Source organism: Pyrgilauda ruficollis, unplaced genomic scaffold, assembly GCF_017590135.1.
Source record: "Pyrgilauda ruficollis isolate IOZ18807 unplaced genomic scaffold, ASM1759013v1 scaffold11, whole genome shotgun sequence".
Taxonomy (NCBI): domain Eukaryota; kingdom Metazoa; phylum Chordata; class Aves; order Passeriformes; family Passeridae; genus Pyrgilauda; species Pyrgilauda ruficollis.
The window spans coordinates 12,544,710-12,556,764 of NW_024509210.1; the positions used below are offsets into that span (position 1 = coordinate 12,544,710).

General features: G+C 49.0%; 1 protein-coding gene across 2 annotated transcripts in view; it reads left to right on the forward strand.

The window, feature by feature from the left end:
- Positions 1–828: 828 nt before the first annotated feature.
- PDLIM1 (PDZ and LIM domain 1) overlaps positions 829–12,055 on the forward strand; it is a 42,819-nt gene continuing 31,592 nt past the window's right edge. For both annotated transcript variants that reach the window (XM_041474426.1, XM_041474416.1), the window contains exon 1: positions 829–983. In XM_041474426.1, the coding sequence (XP_041330360.1) occupies positions 888–983 (96 nt within the window). In that variant the 5' untranslated portion in view covers positions 829–887. The remainder of the gene's footprint in view (positions 984–12,055) is intronic.

Here is a 12,055-nt window from a genome sequence, read left to right on the forward strand (position 1 = left end):
AAAGACAGGCTAATGCAGGAAAAAGGGCACAACCACAAAAGGGGATTGCAGAAGCAAGAGTGTGCCTTGCAATGGGATCACGTGTGGCCATGTCTTGTAGGACCAGTACCTGTGTGACCTGCACCATTCCTACTTGCTGCCTGCTCCTTGCTCCCCAGCTGCGGCTGAATCCCAGCTTCAGCTACAGCTTGCTGATGTTGTGCTTATGGGTGAGCTGTATTCATTAACTAAATGAGCAGCAATGCTGGCACTCCAGTTGTAAATGCCAATGCCGTTGCTGTGACCAACCTTTCCCACTTGTCCACCATCAGATTACTGAGGGCTTAATATGCAACTGAAACAACTATTTTTCCTGAATCACAGATAAGAAGGTTGGCTGAAAAAACCTGTATAGAATAATTCCTTTTATTGGTGGTACCGTGCTTAAGGGGCTAGAGATAAACAAAACGCTGTCTAAATCAGTTAGACATCGCTGGGACAAATTAGCAGAGAGGCTCCACCGTCACTCATCCGATCCCGGCGGGGAAACTGCAGGCAGGGCCGCTTATTTCCATAGCCCCCATTAGGTTTCAGCGTTAATGTTGCTCCAGGCTGGAGAGTGTTTGTCGGGGAGATGCCGCACCGGGGCACTCCTGCGCGCGGCTGCCTGCCGGAGGCTTGTCCTGCCTGCCAGCAGGGAGCGGGTGAGGGGCGCCGGGATTCCCGACCCCGGCAGCCGCCCTGCCCCGGAGGGCCTGACCCCGGAGCGCGGCGGAGCGGCTCCCGGCCGGGCGGGCGGGGGAGCGGCCGCTGCTGCCCCGGGGCGGGGCGGGCCCCCGGGGGCGGGCCGGGCCCGGCCGGTGCGGGCGGCGGGGCTGTCGGAGCCACCCGCGAGGTGCAGCGCGCACATGGGGACGCACCGCATCGTGCTCTCGGGCCCCGGGCCCTGGGGCTTCCGCCTGGTGGGCGGCCGCGACTTCGAGCAGCCCCTCGCCATCTCCCGGGTAGGGTGGCCTGCGGCGGGCGGTGCTGGGGGCGGCCGGGGTCGGCTCGGGCTGGCAGGTGGCAGAACGGCAAAGCCGGGGCGGGAGGTGGGGTTGTCTTTTTCTCCCGTCTGTTTTTTAGTTTGTTTGGGTTTTTTATGTTTACGGAGAAATCAGTGGTCGCGCACTCAGCCCCTTCACCTGTAGCAGACCGGGGTCTTTGCTTCCCACCGAACCTCCCTCCTCAGCCTGTCCATAGGGACCCTGGTTCGGGTTTGGCAGCCCACCCTGTGGGAGCCCGGCTCACCGAGGTGGGCTGAATGCTCGCCTGCCTTTGCTTGCCATGTATAGTTAAGAGCCTTTGTTTACAGTAGCCATGTTAAGGTGTATTTAGTGCCTCTGCCCGTCTCTGTTCGAAGTCCTTCTTGCCCCCCGCTTAAAGCGAGATTAGTTAGGAAATGGCAAAAACTTTGCATAGAAACAATTTTAGCGTTGTACGTGGCTTTTCCGTCCCCTGCCCCAGCGTTTGGCTGTGAGGCGCCGGCGCTCCCTGCCTCGCTGCCCTGTCCCCACCTGCCCCACAGGTGCTCGGCCGGGACTGGGCCCTGCCCGCCGCGCCCTGCGGGCCGCCAGAGCCACGGGCTCGAGTGGGCCCCGAACCCCGAACTGCTGCTCGGCTCTGCGTGGGGTGCACTGCACAGAGACCTTGTCGGGGCTGGCTGCCCCCCTATGGGAATAGGAGCGAAGGGATTGCTCCTCGTTCCAGCAATCCCTCGGCAAAACAGAGGCATCCAGCGAGCTGCTGTTAGCCTTGGGCTCTGGCATTTGCCACCATTGCACAATTTTGAAGTGCCCGCATGCCCCAGGTGAGGAAGGGCTGCGGGAAGTGGAATATGCCAGAACTTGAATTTACGTGAACTGCTCTTAAAGAAGACCAGGATGGTCAGACTTGTGAATTTCTGTAAATGCCTCCTGCCATGGGGTCCCACTGCCTGAAGGAGCCCAGGTGCCACGGGGAAGCTGCCAGCTGCAGGAAGGGCAGAGCTCGCAAGTGCTGTTAAACCCGCGGGGGGTGGGGGGTGAGTAACCAGTTTTCTGTGTAATCTCCTTCGATTACACTAATAATGCTTCATTTTTCTAAAGCTTTTTGGGACATGAAAGCAGCTTTACTGTAAGGGAAGTGATATTTACTTCATTGTTATGGTAATTATTGCCATTTCCTTCCAGCAAAAGACTCTCAGGCAGAAGGGTGTCTAAACCCCTACCTGCTCTTAGCTTTTCTTGGTCGCCTTTGTCAGTGCTTATAGGCACATACCAAGGGACATAGATCAGCAAAGCAGCAAAAATAACCACCTCATGAGAAATTCTGACCCTAGAGACTAAAATGTAATAAAATTGCCCCTCCAATGGTGGTGACGTAAATGCTGACAATTAGCAGCTCTTATCGGGGCTTTCTCTTGTGACCCCTCTGACGCTTTTAATTTCCCCTCCAAGACTTCAAGTCATTAATCTTTCCTGTGGTTTGCTCGTAAGGCTCCTGGATTTCTCTCCTGGGCTCAGGAGTGAAATTCTTGGCAAGTCTTCTCCTTACCATGTAAAAAAAGATCTGATCCAGTTTTGACCTGTTTTAAAAAGTCTGTTCCTCCTTGTGTGATAACTTTACATATTCTCGCTTATTTTATTTGCTACCTGTGTTTTCACCAGAGACATTTCTGGCACAGCACCCTTCTTCTCTCACAGGATGGGGTGAGCTGTGGCCGTAGGACTGACATCTGCCAGAGGTTGTGAGGGCCTTGGTCCTATTGTGTTATGAGATACAGGGGCTACCTGGGGCCAGTGAGGGTGGGGAGGCTGTAACCTGTGATAACAGATTACCCTGGGAGCCTGAGAGGTTGCAGCTCTCCCTGCTCAGCACTTATGCTTGCTTTGTGCTGGAGGTGGGTGGGTGCACAGCTGTGCTCGTGAGGAGCACTGAGCAGGGGTGCCCAGGGCTGGGCTGCCTGCCCTGGGCATGGGGGAGCAGCAGCACCCTGACACTGAGCCCTGCAGTTTGGGTGTGCTGTCCGTGGGGTCAGTGCTGTCCCACGTAGCCAGTGGAGCCTGTTCCAGTGATGCACTGGTGGGATCACCGTGCTGTTCCATGTGCTGGCATGGTGGGATGCCAGGAGAGACATCCATCCAGACATAGGCCTGAACTGGGTGTCTTGCAGCTCTCTTTGAACCAGGTGCCTAAATTCAGCCTGTCAGGCTGCCAGGTGCTCATGTTTGGCTTCTGGCACCGTCATCCTTGTGCTGTAAAGCTTTAGAGTTTATCTTGGTATTTATGGCCCTCATCACCATTGTGCCTCAGCTGTCTGGTTGTGCCTTAGCGGAGCAGCAGATGAAAGATTGTGGCATTTCCACAACTGCTCCTACCTTGTCTTCTATCACTGCCTTGCCTCACTTTCCACTTGAAATATGTGTTCAAGACTGCTTCAGCCTCAAATACATCACGAGCATCTTTTTGTGAGAATACTTCTGGTTTCTTGCTTGTGTTGGATGGTCTTCCTGGAGAGAGCTGAGTATGGAGATTTCACAAGTGCTGCTCATGAGACTTTTTTGTGGAGTTTCCCGTCTCTTTAAGATGGATGCTTCACAGGTGTTTCTGGCTTACATTTCTTTTTAAAACTGTAGGGTTCTGGTGGACAGTTTATTGCAGTCTTTGTTCAGAAAAAACCCCAAACTTGTGTTGGTCAGTGTAATGAACTCCAGGCCAAAGCCAGCTGGGTTGCCTACAGGAGTAGGAAAGGCTCTTGTCTTTACTGCTGTTTGTGTGATATTCTGCAGTGAGTCAGTGGGGTAGAATTTGAAAAAAGTTCTTTCTGAGACATGAATGGACACTATACATACAGGGTAATAGTTTCTGTAGAGCTGACCTATGCACAGGGTGGTTCTCAGTGAAATCCCATTGAAGCTGGGAGCTGATGGAGGAAGCAAACAGCACGTTGTATGAGCAGCTGCTGATAAATGGAGTGGTCTGAAAAGCAGTGCAACTGACAGACCCCATCCCCTCCATTCCTCAGGTAACATGAGCTGTTGCCTGTTTGGTTGCATTTGATTTTGATAAACATTGAGGCTTTTTATTTCCAGCTGAATACATGTAACTGTCTGATAAACCTTGTTATTGAGATGATTTTTGTGGTTTGTGGTAGCAATCTTGAGCATCTGACCTAAAATATGGGCAGAACAGATGTTTGCTGTTTTGTCATGTCAAAAGCCTCCCAGTTCCATTAAGGATGGGTGTCTCTTGGAGTCTGTAAAACTGGGCATTTTCTTATAAAACCAGTTTTCCAATGAAAAAATGGTTTCAAGACAGCCCAGTTATGTAAATATGTTAAGAAGATGAAATCCCAACATGTTTGTTGCTGATTTTGACCACTGTAAAATGAATTCATCCTTACTTAGGCTGATATTTTATCTATTTGTGGTATTTTAAAAACTCAGAATTTATATAAAATACAGAATTGGATCATAATTGGGTATTTGAGTGTTTTGGTTTTCTTTTCAAGCATGGCCCTCTGAACTTAATAAACTTATAAACTTATAAACTTATATAAGTTTTATAAACTTAATGCTTGATTTAGTGGTAAAACTGAACTTGATGGTCTGAAATAAATCATGGGACTGAATCCTGTGGTGTGAAAAGATACCAGGTTTAGCTTTGGCACCAGCTGATATCCTTACCTTGTCAGCCAGTAACCCTTGTAGGAAGCAGCTGAGCAAAGGCATCCCAGAGCCAGTGGAGAGGGAGAGCCTGCTGGTAGGGCTCATGGGCATCCCTTGGAGAGGGAGACTGTCCTCCCTCTGGTTCATGCCAGGGCTTAGCTGAGTGGCACAAGTGACTGCCCTGGGAGCTGGGCTCCAGCCTCTTCCCCAGGTGGCAAGAGACTCTGGCTGCAGGTTATTTTTCTGAGACCTGAGGAGAGCTGGGGCTTTCTGGGCAGCCCTGTGCTCCCAGAGTGGAACCTTTTGGCCTTTCCTCTGCCCAAGGAAACCTGGGGTGTGGTGGATATGATAGGATTTAGGGTAGGGCTGGCTTTCCTCCTCAGCCTGGACAGCCTCGGCTGGTCCCCACTGTGCACAGCTATGACTGCAGTTCCTCTGCCACGTGGCCCAGCTCTCGTGCCCCTGACTGCAGATCTCACCATTGTGCTGGGGCTCTGTTCTGAGGCTGTCTGGGCAGAGGGAGGCAGCTGGGGAAAGTGCTGGGCTTTATCGGAGGGTGAAGGTGGCTTTATGTTTCCTGCTCGGATGTTTACCTGGTCGCGGGTGGGGCAGGGGCTGTGGCAGCACCAGCCCTGCTGTGCCACACCAGGCAGAGCTGCTCCAGAACTACACAGCTGATAAGGGCCTGTGGGGCACTGGTCATTAGTGTCAGCTGCCAAGAGCTCCTGGCCCTGCAGAAGTGGCTGGGCTGGTGTTCAGAGGACGGCAGGATGCCTTGTGCCTTCGCTTGGTGGGAGTCCTGTCTGCTCCGACAGAGCACACCGGGCGTGAAGAGCAGAGGTTGTGCCCCTACAGACTTTGAAATCAACATCAATCCTGGCAGTTTCCTGAGAAATCCTGTGCTTCAAAGGTGCAAATGGCTGCTGAGAAGACGAAAAGACTTTTCTCAATACCAGGGTCTGGATGAAAAGAAATCTTCCTTTATTGTAGCAAGAGCAAAGCAGCAAATTTTCTTGGGGTAAATGCAAAGTGCTTTGGGGCAAGGACAAGTTTGATCTTTTCCAGTCCAGTTTCCTGAGTCTGGGGGGGGCACTTTTACCTTAAAAAAAAACTTTTATACCTTTTGGGATACTAATCAAATGCCTTCTACCAGAGCTACATGCAGGAGTCTTGTCTTTCCTAGGAGGCAGGGTTCTCTTTTCCTCAGTTCACACATTCAGACTAATTTGTCATTGGTTATGCAGAAGCTTGATGTCACCCAAACTTTGGAGTTCCCTTTTCTCTGTACCTCTTCTTTGCAACCAGTATAATCCTTTTTGATGATGTCTGACCCACCTTGTTCTGGGCAAGTTCCCCAAAGGGCCTAAAGAGAGAACTCTACATTTGGAGTGAATGTACCAGCCTCAACATTATGTGAGAACTTTAAGCCCTAGAACTTTACAAAAGCAAATGCTGGACTTCTTGGGAGGAAGAAAGCTCTTTTTGTTCCCAGATGTCAAGTTATGTATGGCTGCAGGCTTCTTGGTACCTTTCACCCTCAAAAATCACTTTGTCCATCAAGAAATGTATATGTTATGTAAAATGAATTGGATTTGAAGGGCGCAGCATCAAAATAACAAGAGAATATTTTTTTCGGTATAAACAGGGTAATTATAGGAGCCCTACACTGCATAAATAATTGATGTTGTTCTGGACTACAGTATCTTAGATGGTTACTGATTACTGGATGTGTTGATTTGTTTAGAGGATGAAATAAACCATCAGGAAAGACTCAGCTGTTTTTGAGGCCTTGTAAAAAATCTCATTTGTTTGTTTTAATGTAGGACGTGTTGCAAAAGAGGCTGTGAGGCTGAGTAACCCCTTGACCACCATTTGAGCATCTGTCTGAGCAAATCCTCTCACCCATGTCTTTTTATACCATGTTACTGAGGTCAGCCCTCTCTGTGCAGTGTCTGATGCCTTCCCCTTTCTGTGTGAACAAGGCTCCTCTGGCTGTCAGGGTAGGGCATGAGGGCTGGGCTGCCAGAGGAGCTTGTGCTGTGGAAGCCCAGACCCCAGTGGGGGGGGCTGGTGCTCAGGGATTGCACCAGGCACAGGTATGATCCCCTTCTCCTTCTTGTCTCCTGGTGATGATGTGATCTGGGCCAGCACAGAGCAGCCAGTGAGGCTTGGGCTGCAGCCTTGCCTGACTGCAGAGAACGGGAGCTCTCCTGGAGCCAGTTGTGAGGCATATCATTCCTGCTCCCCTGAAGAGAAGGGGTGGGGAATGTGCTTGTCTGAATTTTCTCATAGCCTCTGATCTCTGCTGACCCAGCTGCATGCTTTTGCTGGGAGAAACTTCAACTGCTTAGCATAATACTCCAGTGCTGAGGACATTACTCATGGTAAAAGAGCAGTGTGTGTGGGTGGGGAGGATTAAAGTGAATGTCAGAGATGTCTGGCTGTCACTGGTGGCCTTGGAAGTATGTTGCTTCATGTCTGTCCTTTCCAGCAGCAACCCAGCTGAGTTTTCCTCTCAAACTCACATAGGTGCAGTTTCTCCAGATCTTTTTCTTGGCTGATGTTAATTTTCTCATTTCTTATCTCTTCATCACTTCTTGCAGTGTGTTTGGGTGTGGTGTGAGGAGTGATACCGGAGGCTGCAGGGTCTGTGAGAAACTGTGAAGAGCTGACAGAGCTGACAGAGTGAGCATGTAGGGTGCCAGAATGGATGAGGGGAGAAGCTCAGAAATAATTGAATGAATTTTAGACCCACCCATCTATCTTGACTCACAGGGAGCTGAGTTATGCTGCTTTTCGTAAAAATGCTTCCCACCCTTCCTCCCTCTCATTTGCTGTGCGCAGCAGCTTCCCTCAGTATACCCACTGCTGCCTCTTGCCCCGTGCAGGCAAGGGCCTGCAGGAGGAAAAAAGGCACCCTATACACCATATACTCCTGTCCAGGGACTGCAAATCTTGTTAGATAGCATGTATGGAGGAAATTACATCAAATATAAAATGTAGTTGTGTTTGGCAAGCTCTGGTACAGACAGAAGTTTTATGAAGAGGTCCTGGGAGCCAAATAAGCAGCCAGATGTTTCTCTCACTGCTAAATCAAAGTGTTTTCTATTGTAAATGAACTTGCCCAAAGACTTTCTGAAGACTTGATATTTCATAGCTGCTTGGCCACCAGTGCAAGCAGGTAATAGCAAGCCAGCTGCCTGGCAGGTGGTCATCTGAGCTGTGCAAAAAGTCCTGGTGGTGTTGGCAAGATGGAGCCCTGAGTGTGTGTGCAAGGGGGCACATGTGCACAAAGCTTCACTTTGCAGTATAAGAAAGTAGTGTAGTTTTTTCTTCTATCCAAACCAATCCTGAATCTGTGGGACCTGTTTTAAAAAAAGGGGTCCAAGCCTATAACTGGTCTAAACTGTGATCTACTACATTGAGTTTTGCATGAATAAAGAGTGCACAATCAAATCTGTAGATTATGGGAATTATTTGTGTCTTATGGGAATTATTTGTGGCACCTGCGTCTGAGCTGGTATGAAGGATATAGTTTGATGTGTCTGGTTGTAAGTATCTAGAATATTTCTATAGTAGCCCAGATTTCTTACACAGAACACCACCCAAACAGAGCATCACTCTGGGACCTTTTTTGGACACAGTATGAATCAGTGCTGCTCTGCCTTCTCAGCATTGTCTGTTCAACAGCAAAATGACTGAATGGCAGTATTACCCAGTTGCTTGGGAACAATCACCTCAAGGTAGGGCATGGCTCCTTTCCAAAGGAAGCCTTTGGGCATGATGTTATAAGGTGTGCAGAGCTTTATTCACCCAACCGTGGTGTCTCTGGAACTGGGAGGTTCCCGGTGCCTTGTGAGTCTGCCCATGTTCCCATCTGCTCAAGCCCGGTGGAGGAAGCCCAAACCAAGTCAGGGAGCTCTTTTGAAGGACACAAGAGACTGCGCCTTTGCACAAGCTGTGACTTGTACAAGGTTTGTTCCTCGCAGTGTCTCTCAGCCCTTCTTGCCTATCCATGCAGAAATGCAGCTCTATCTGCTCAGTACTGCCTCACCCACCTGTGCAAGATGTACAAGGCACTGCCTGCTGGCCCCTTGGCTCCTGCTGGTCTCTGCTCCATGCTCAGTCAAGAGGGAAGGGTAAGAGAGGCTGGGGCAAAGCTTTAGATCATCTGAGAGCAGGAACAAAGCAGTTTCAGGTGCAAAATTTACTGGATTCCTGCTTGCCTGAAGCTTTTGCTCATTTTTGGAGTCCTTTTGTGTAAGCTGGCTGATAGCTGCCACTGCTCTGAGCCTCTGCCTGCTTTCCCCCCAGCCACATGCCTGCCCCTGTTGCTTCCCATGGACCAGGCAGGGATGTGACAAAAATAAAAGCAGGAAAACATCACAGTGTTTTCTGTGCTCCTCACTTAATAACAGAGACACCTTTTGCTTGGCAGCACTGAGATAAGCCCAGACCTTACTGTGAGGGGGGAAGGGAACATTATTAGTAGCTATAAATCATCCTAAAAGGATGGGGGATGGGTTCCCTCCATACCGTGCCCTTGTGCAGACATGCTTGCTGTGAGCAGTCCTGGCAGACAGTATGAGCTGGATGTTGTAGGCAGCAGTTTGTAGAAGGTTGCATTTCAGGGCAAGTTATTTCCAGACCTGAAGAAGCTGGATTTTAAAACATGCTTGCTTTTGGCAGATACACGCCTCTTTTATATTTTTGTGCAACCTTGTAGCTTGTCCTTAGGGGAGAGGATTATGTGAGTGCCTGAGTGCATGGAACAGCCCTTGTGCTACCAGTGGCTCTTACCTGATGGAGAAGAGCACTTGCATTTCAAATTCCTCTGAAGTGGACACAGAAGGGAACTGACACCACAAGCACTGGCAATGCACTGAGATGTCACTGTGAATGCCAGCTGCTCTTCCTGGTGGCTCTTGGGGGTTCTTCAGGAGGCTCCAGTATTTCAGAGTCCCTGGCTGCTGTGGCTTAGCTCTTCCTGGTGATACATGATTGCTTCTACCAGCCTATCACATATTGTATAATTATCAGTCTTGAAATACAGCAAGCTGTATGGCTCAGTCTCCAGCAGTGTTCCAGTGCTGGCATTAATCCACTGTTGTTCTTGACCCTTTGGCAGCTTATCTGATTGACAATGAATCATGGTAACAGTGTACTGAGCTTGGTGTTCTTTACAGGGGTGAGTAATGTGCCTCTCTCCCTCCTTTGGTAGCAGAGGAAATAAAGGCCCCAAGAAATCAAATGACTCAGTTAAGGTCCAGAGATCAGGAGAGGACCCACACTGTGTTTCCTGCAGGCTCCTTTTGCTTTAATGATATCCTTAGGAATACGTCTTATGGATTTTATAATGACAGCTCCCAAATCTGGTGGGACCATAGGCAGCTATCAGTGCTCAGGATTTCTTCAGAGCTGTGAACTGTCCCTGTGTGCAGGTTTTGGCTGGGGTAGAATTGTTCACAGTGGCTGGTAAGGGGCTGTGTTTTGAATTTGTGCTGAGCACAGGTTTGATAATACAGATATGTTTTTGTTGTTGCTGAGCAGGGCTTACAGAGCTAAAGCCTTTTCTGCTTTTTGCACTGCTGTGCAGCAGTGAGGAGTCTGGGATGCATGGGAGGCTGAGAGAAGACACAGCCAGGACAGCTGACTCCGATGACCAAAGGGATATTCCAGACCACACGACATCATGCCCAGTATATAAAGAGAGGGAGGGAGGAAGGGGAGATGTTTGGAGTGATGCTGTTTGTCTTCCCAAGTAACCATTATGCATGATGGACCCCTGTTCTCCTGGGGAGGCTGAGCACCTGCCTGCCCATGGGAAGGAGTGAATTCATTCCTTGTTTTGCTTTGCTTGTGTGTGTGGCTTTTGCTTTCCCTATTATACTGTCTTTAACTTAGCCCAGAAGTTTTCACTTCTACTCTCCCAATTCTCTCCCTGGTCCTGTATGTAGGGGAGTGAGTGAGCAGCTGAGTGGGGCCTGGCTGCTGGCTGGGGTTGAACCACAACACCCTGTCACAAAGTTTACAGGAGGTACTCTCAAGGCAGTGAATCCTGTGGAGTGGCTGCAGAGTGCACTCAATGGCCTCAATAGGTCACCGGTCAGCTGAGGGCTGCAGCTTGGCAGGTGATGATCTTCACATGTAAATCAGATTTTCTGTATCCATTTGCTGCTTTGTCTGGTATTTTCATCAGCACTTCCTCTGTCAGTTCAGAGACTGCTTGCAGCGTTCAAAGTGGTGTGCAGGCAGTCATTCACTATTGGTTGACCCATCTGAAGCTCTCTGGATTAATGTTGAGGACCATGGTCAGCTTGGACATCTGTGAACCACTTCCTTGTCCTTCCTTTTCCATTAAACAATTTCCTAGTAGAGAGGTGAAAAAAGAAAAACATCTTGTGATTTTTCTTTTGGTTGGGGAAAATAGCCCACTACAGCTGTGAGGAGATATGCTGAATAGCTTCAGATTTGACCCAGGGAAAACAGTGATTGCTGCTAACGTGTGACACCTCTAGAAGGGGAATGTTTCCCTGGGGCAATGATTTGCCAACCAAACCCTAGTTAGAAGGGATTTCTGAATCTTGTGAATGGTATTTATGTCTGAAAGCTCTGCTGGGTTTGCTCAGCTGCTTTCCAGCATGCTGAAACCTAGCATGAATGTGTAGAATGAATACCAGTTGTAATGGACTCATAAATGAGGTATGTCTCAGCTGCAAGGCATGTTTTAATCTGTACTCATGTCTGGGAGCAATCCACCCTTCTCATTTCCTCTGCCTATTAGATAATGGACAAAAGCCCCTAGAAATCGTTACACTCCTTTCACAAACTCATTAAAACTGCACAAAATCTTATGTAGTGTCTGCAAAGCCACAAACATGATGTTATTCGCCTTCTGCCCGGGCAATCATTTTGTCCCAAAGAGGTATCAGTTGTTAAGAGGACACCTTTTTAAAAGAAGTAGGGTAAAATGAAGAAGCCATTTAGTTGATTTGTTTGAAAATGCCAAGTTTTAGCTGGGACCTTTCTCATGAGGAATGTCACACTGATGGCATTGTTGCATAGTGTCGTCTGTCTGGGACCACATGGAGAGGAAAGGGAGATGCAATGTGGCAACAGGTATCAAGGTGAGCTGTGGTCGGCAGGGGGATTGGTGCTTCTACTTTTTCAGACACTATTGACAGCTTGTGGTTTAAGGATGAAGTTTCTGATGCCTTTCTCCCTTCCAGTCTGTGTAAATCTCACACTGCTTTGGGATTGATCTTGCTGAAGTCAGCAAATGTGTGCTGCTCCTGTTTCTGGGAAAAACCATATTATTACAACTAAAGAAGCAATCCAAAATCTTGAGCCCAAACCTTTCCTTCAAGGAAGAAAACAAATGAAATTGT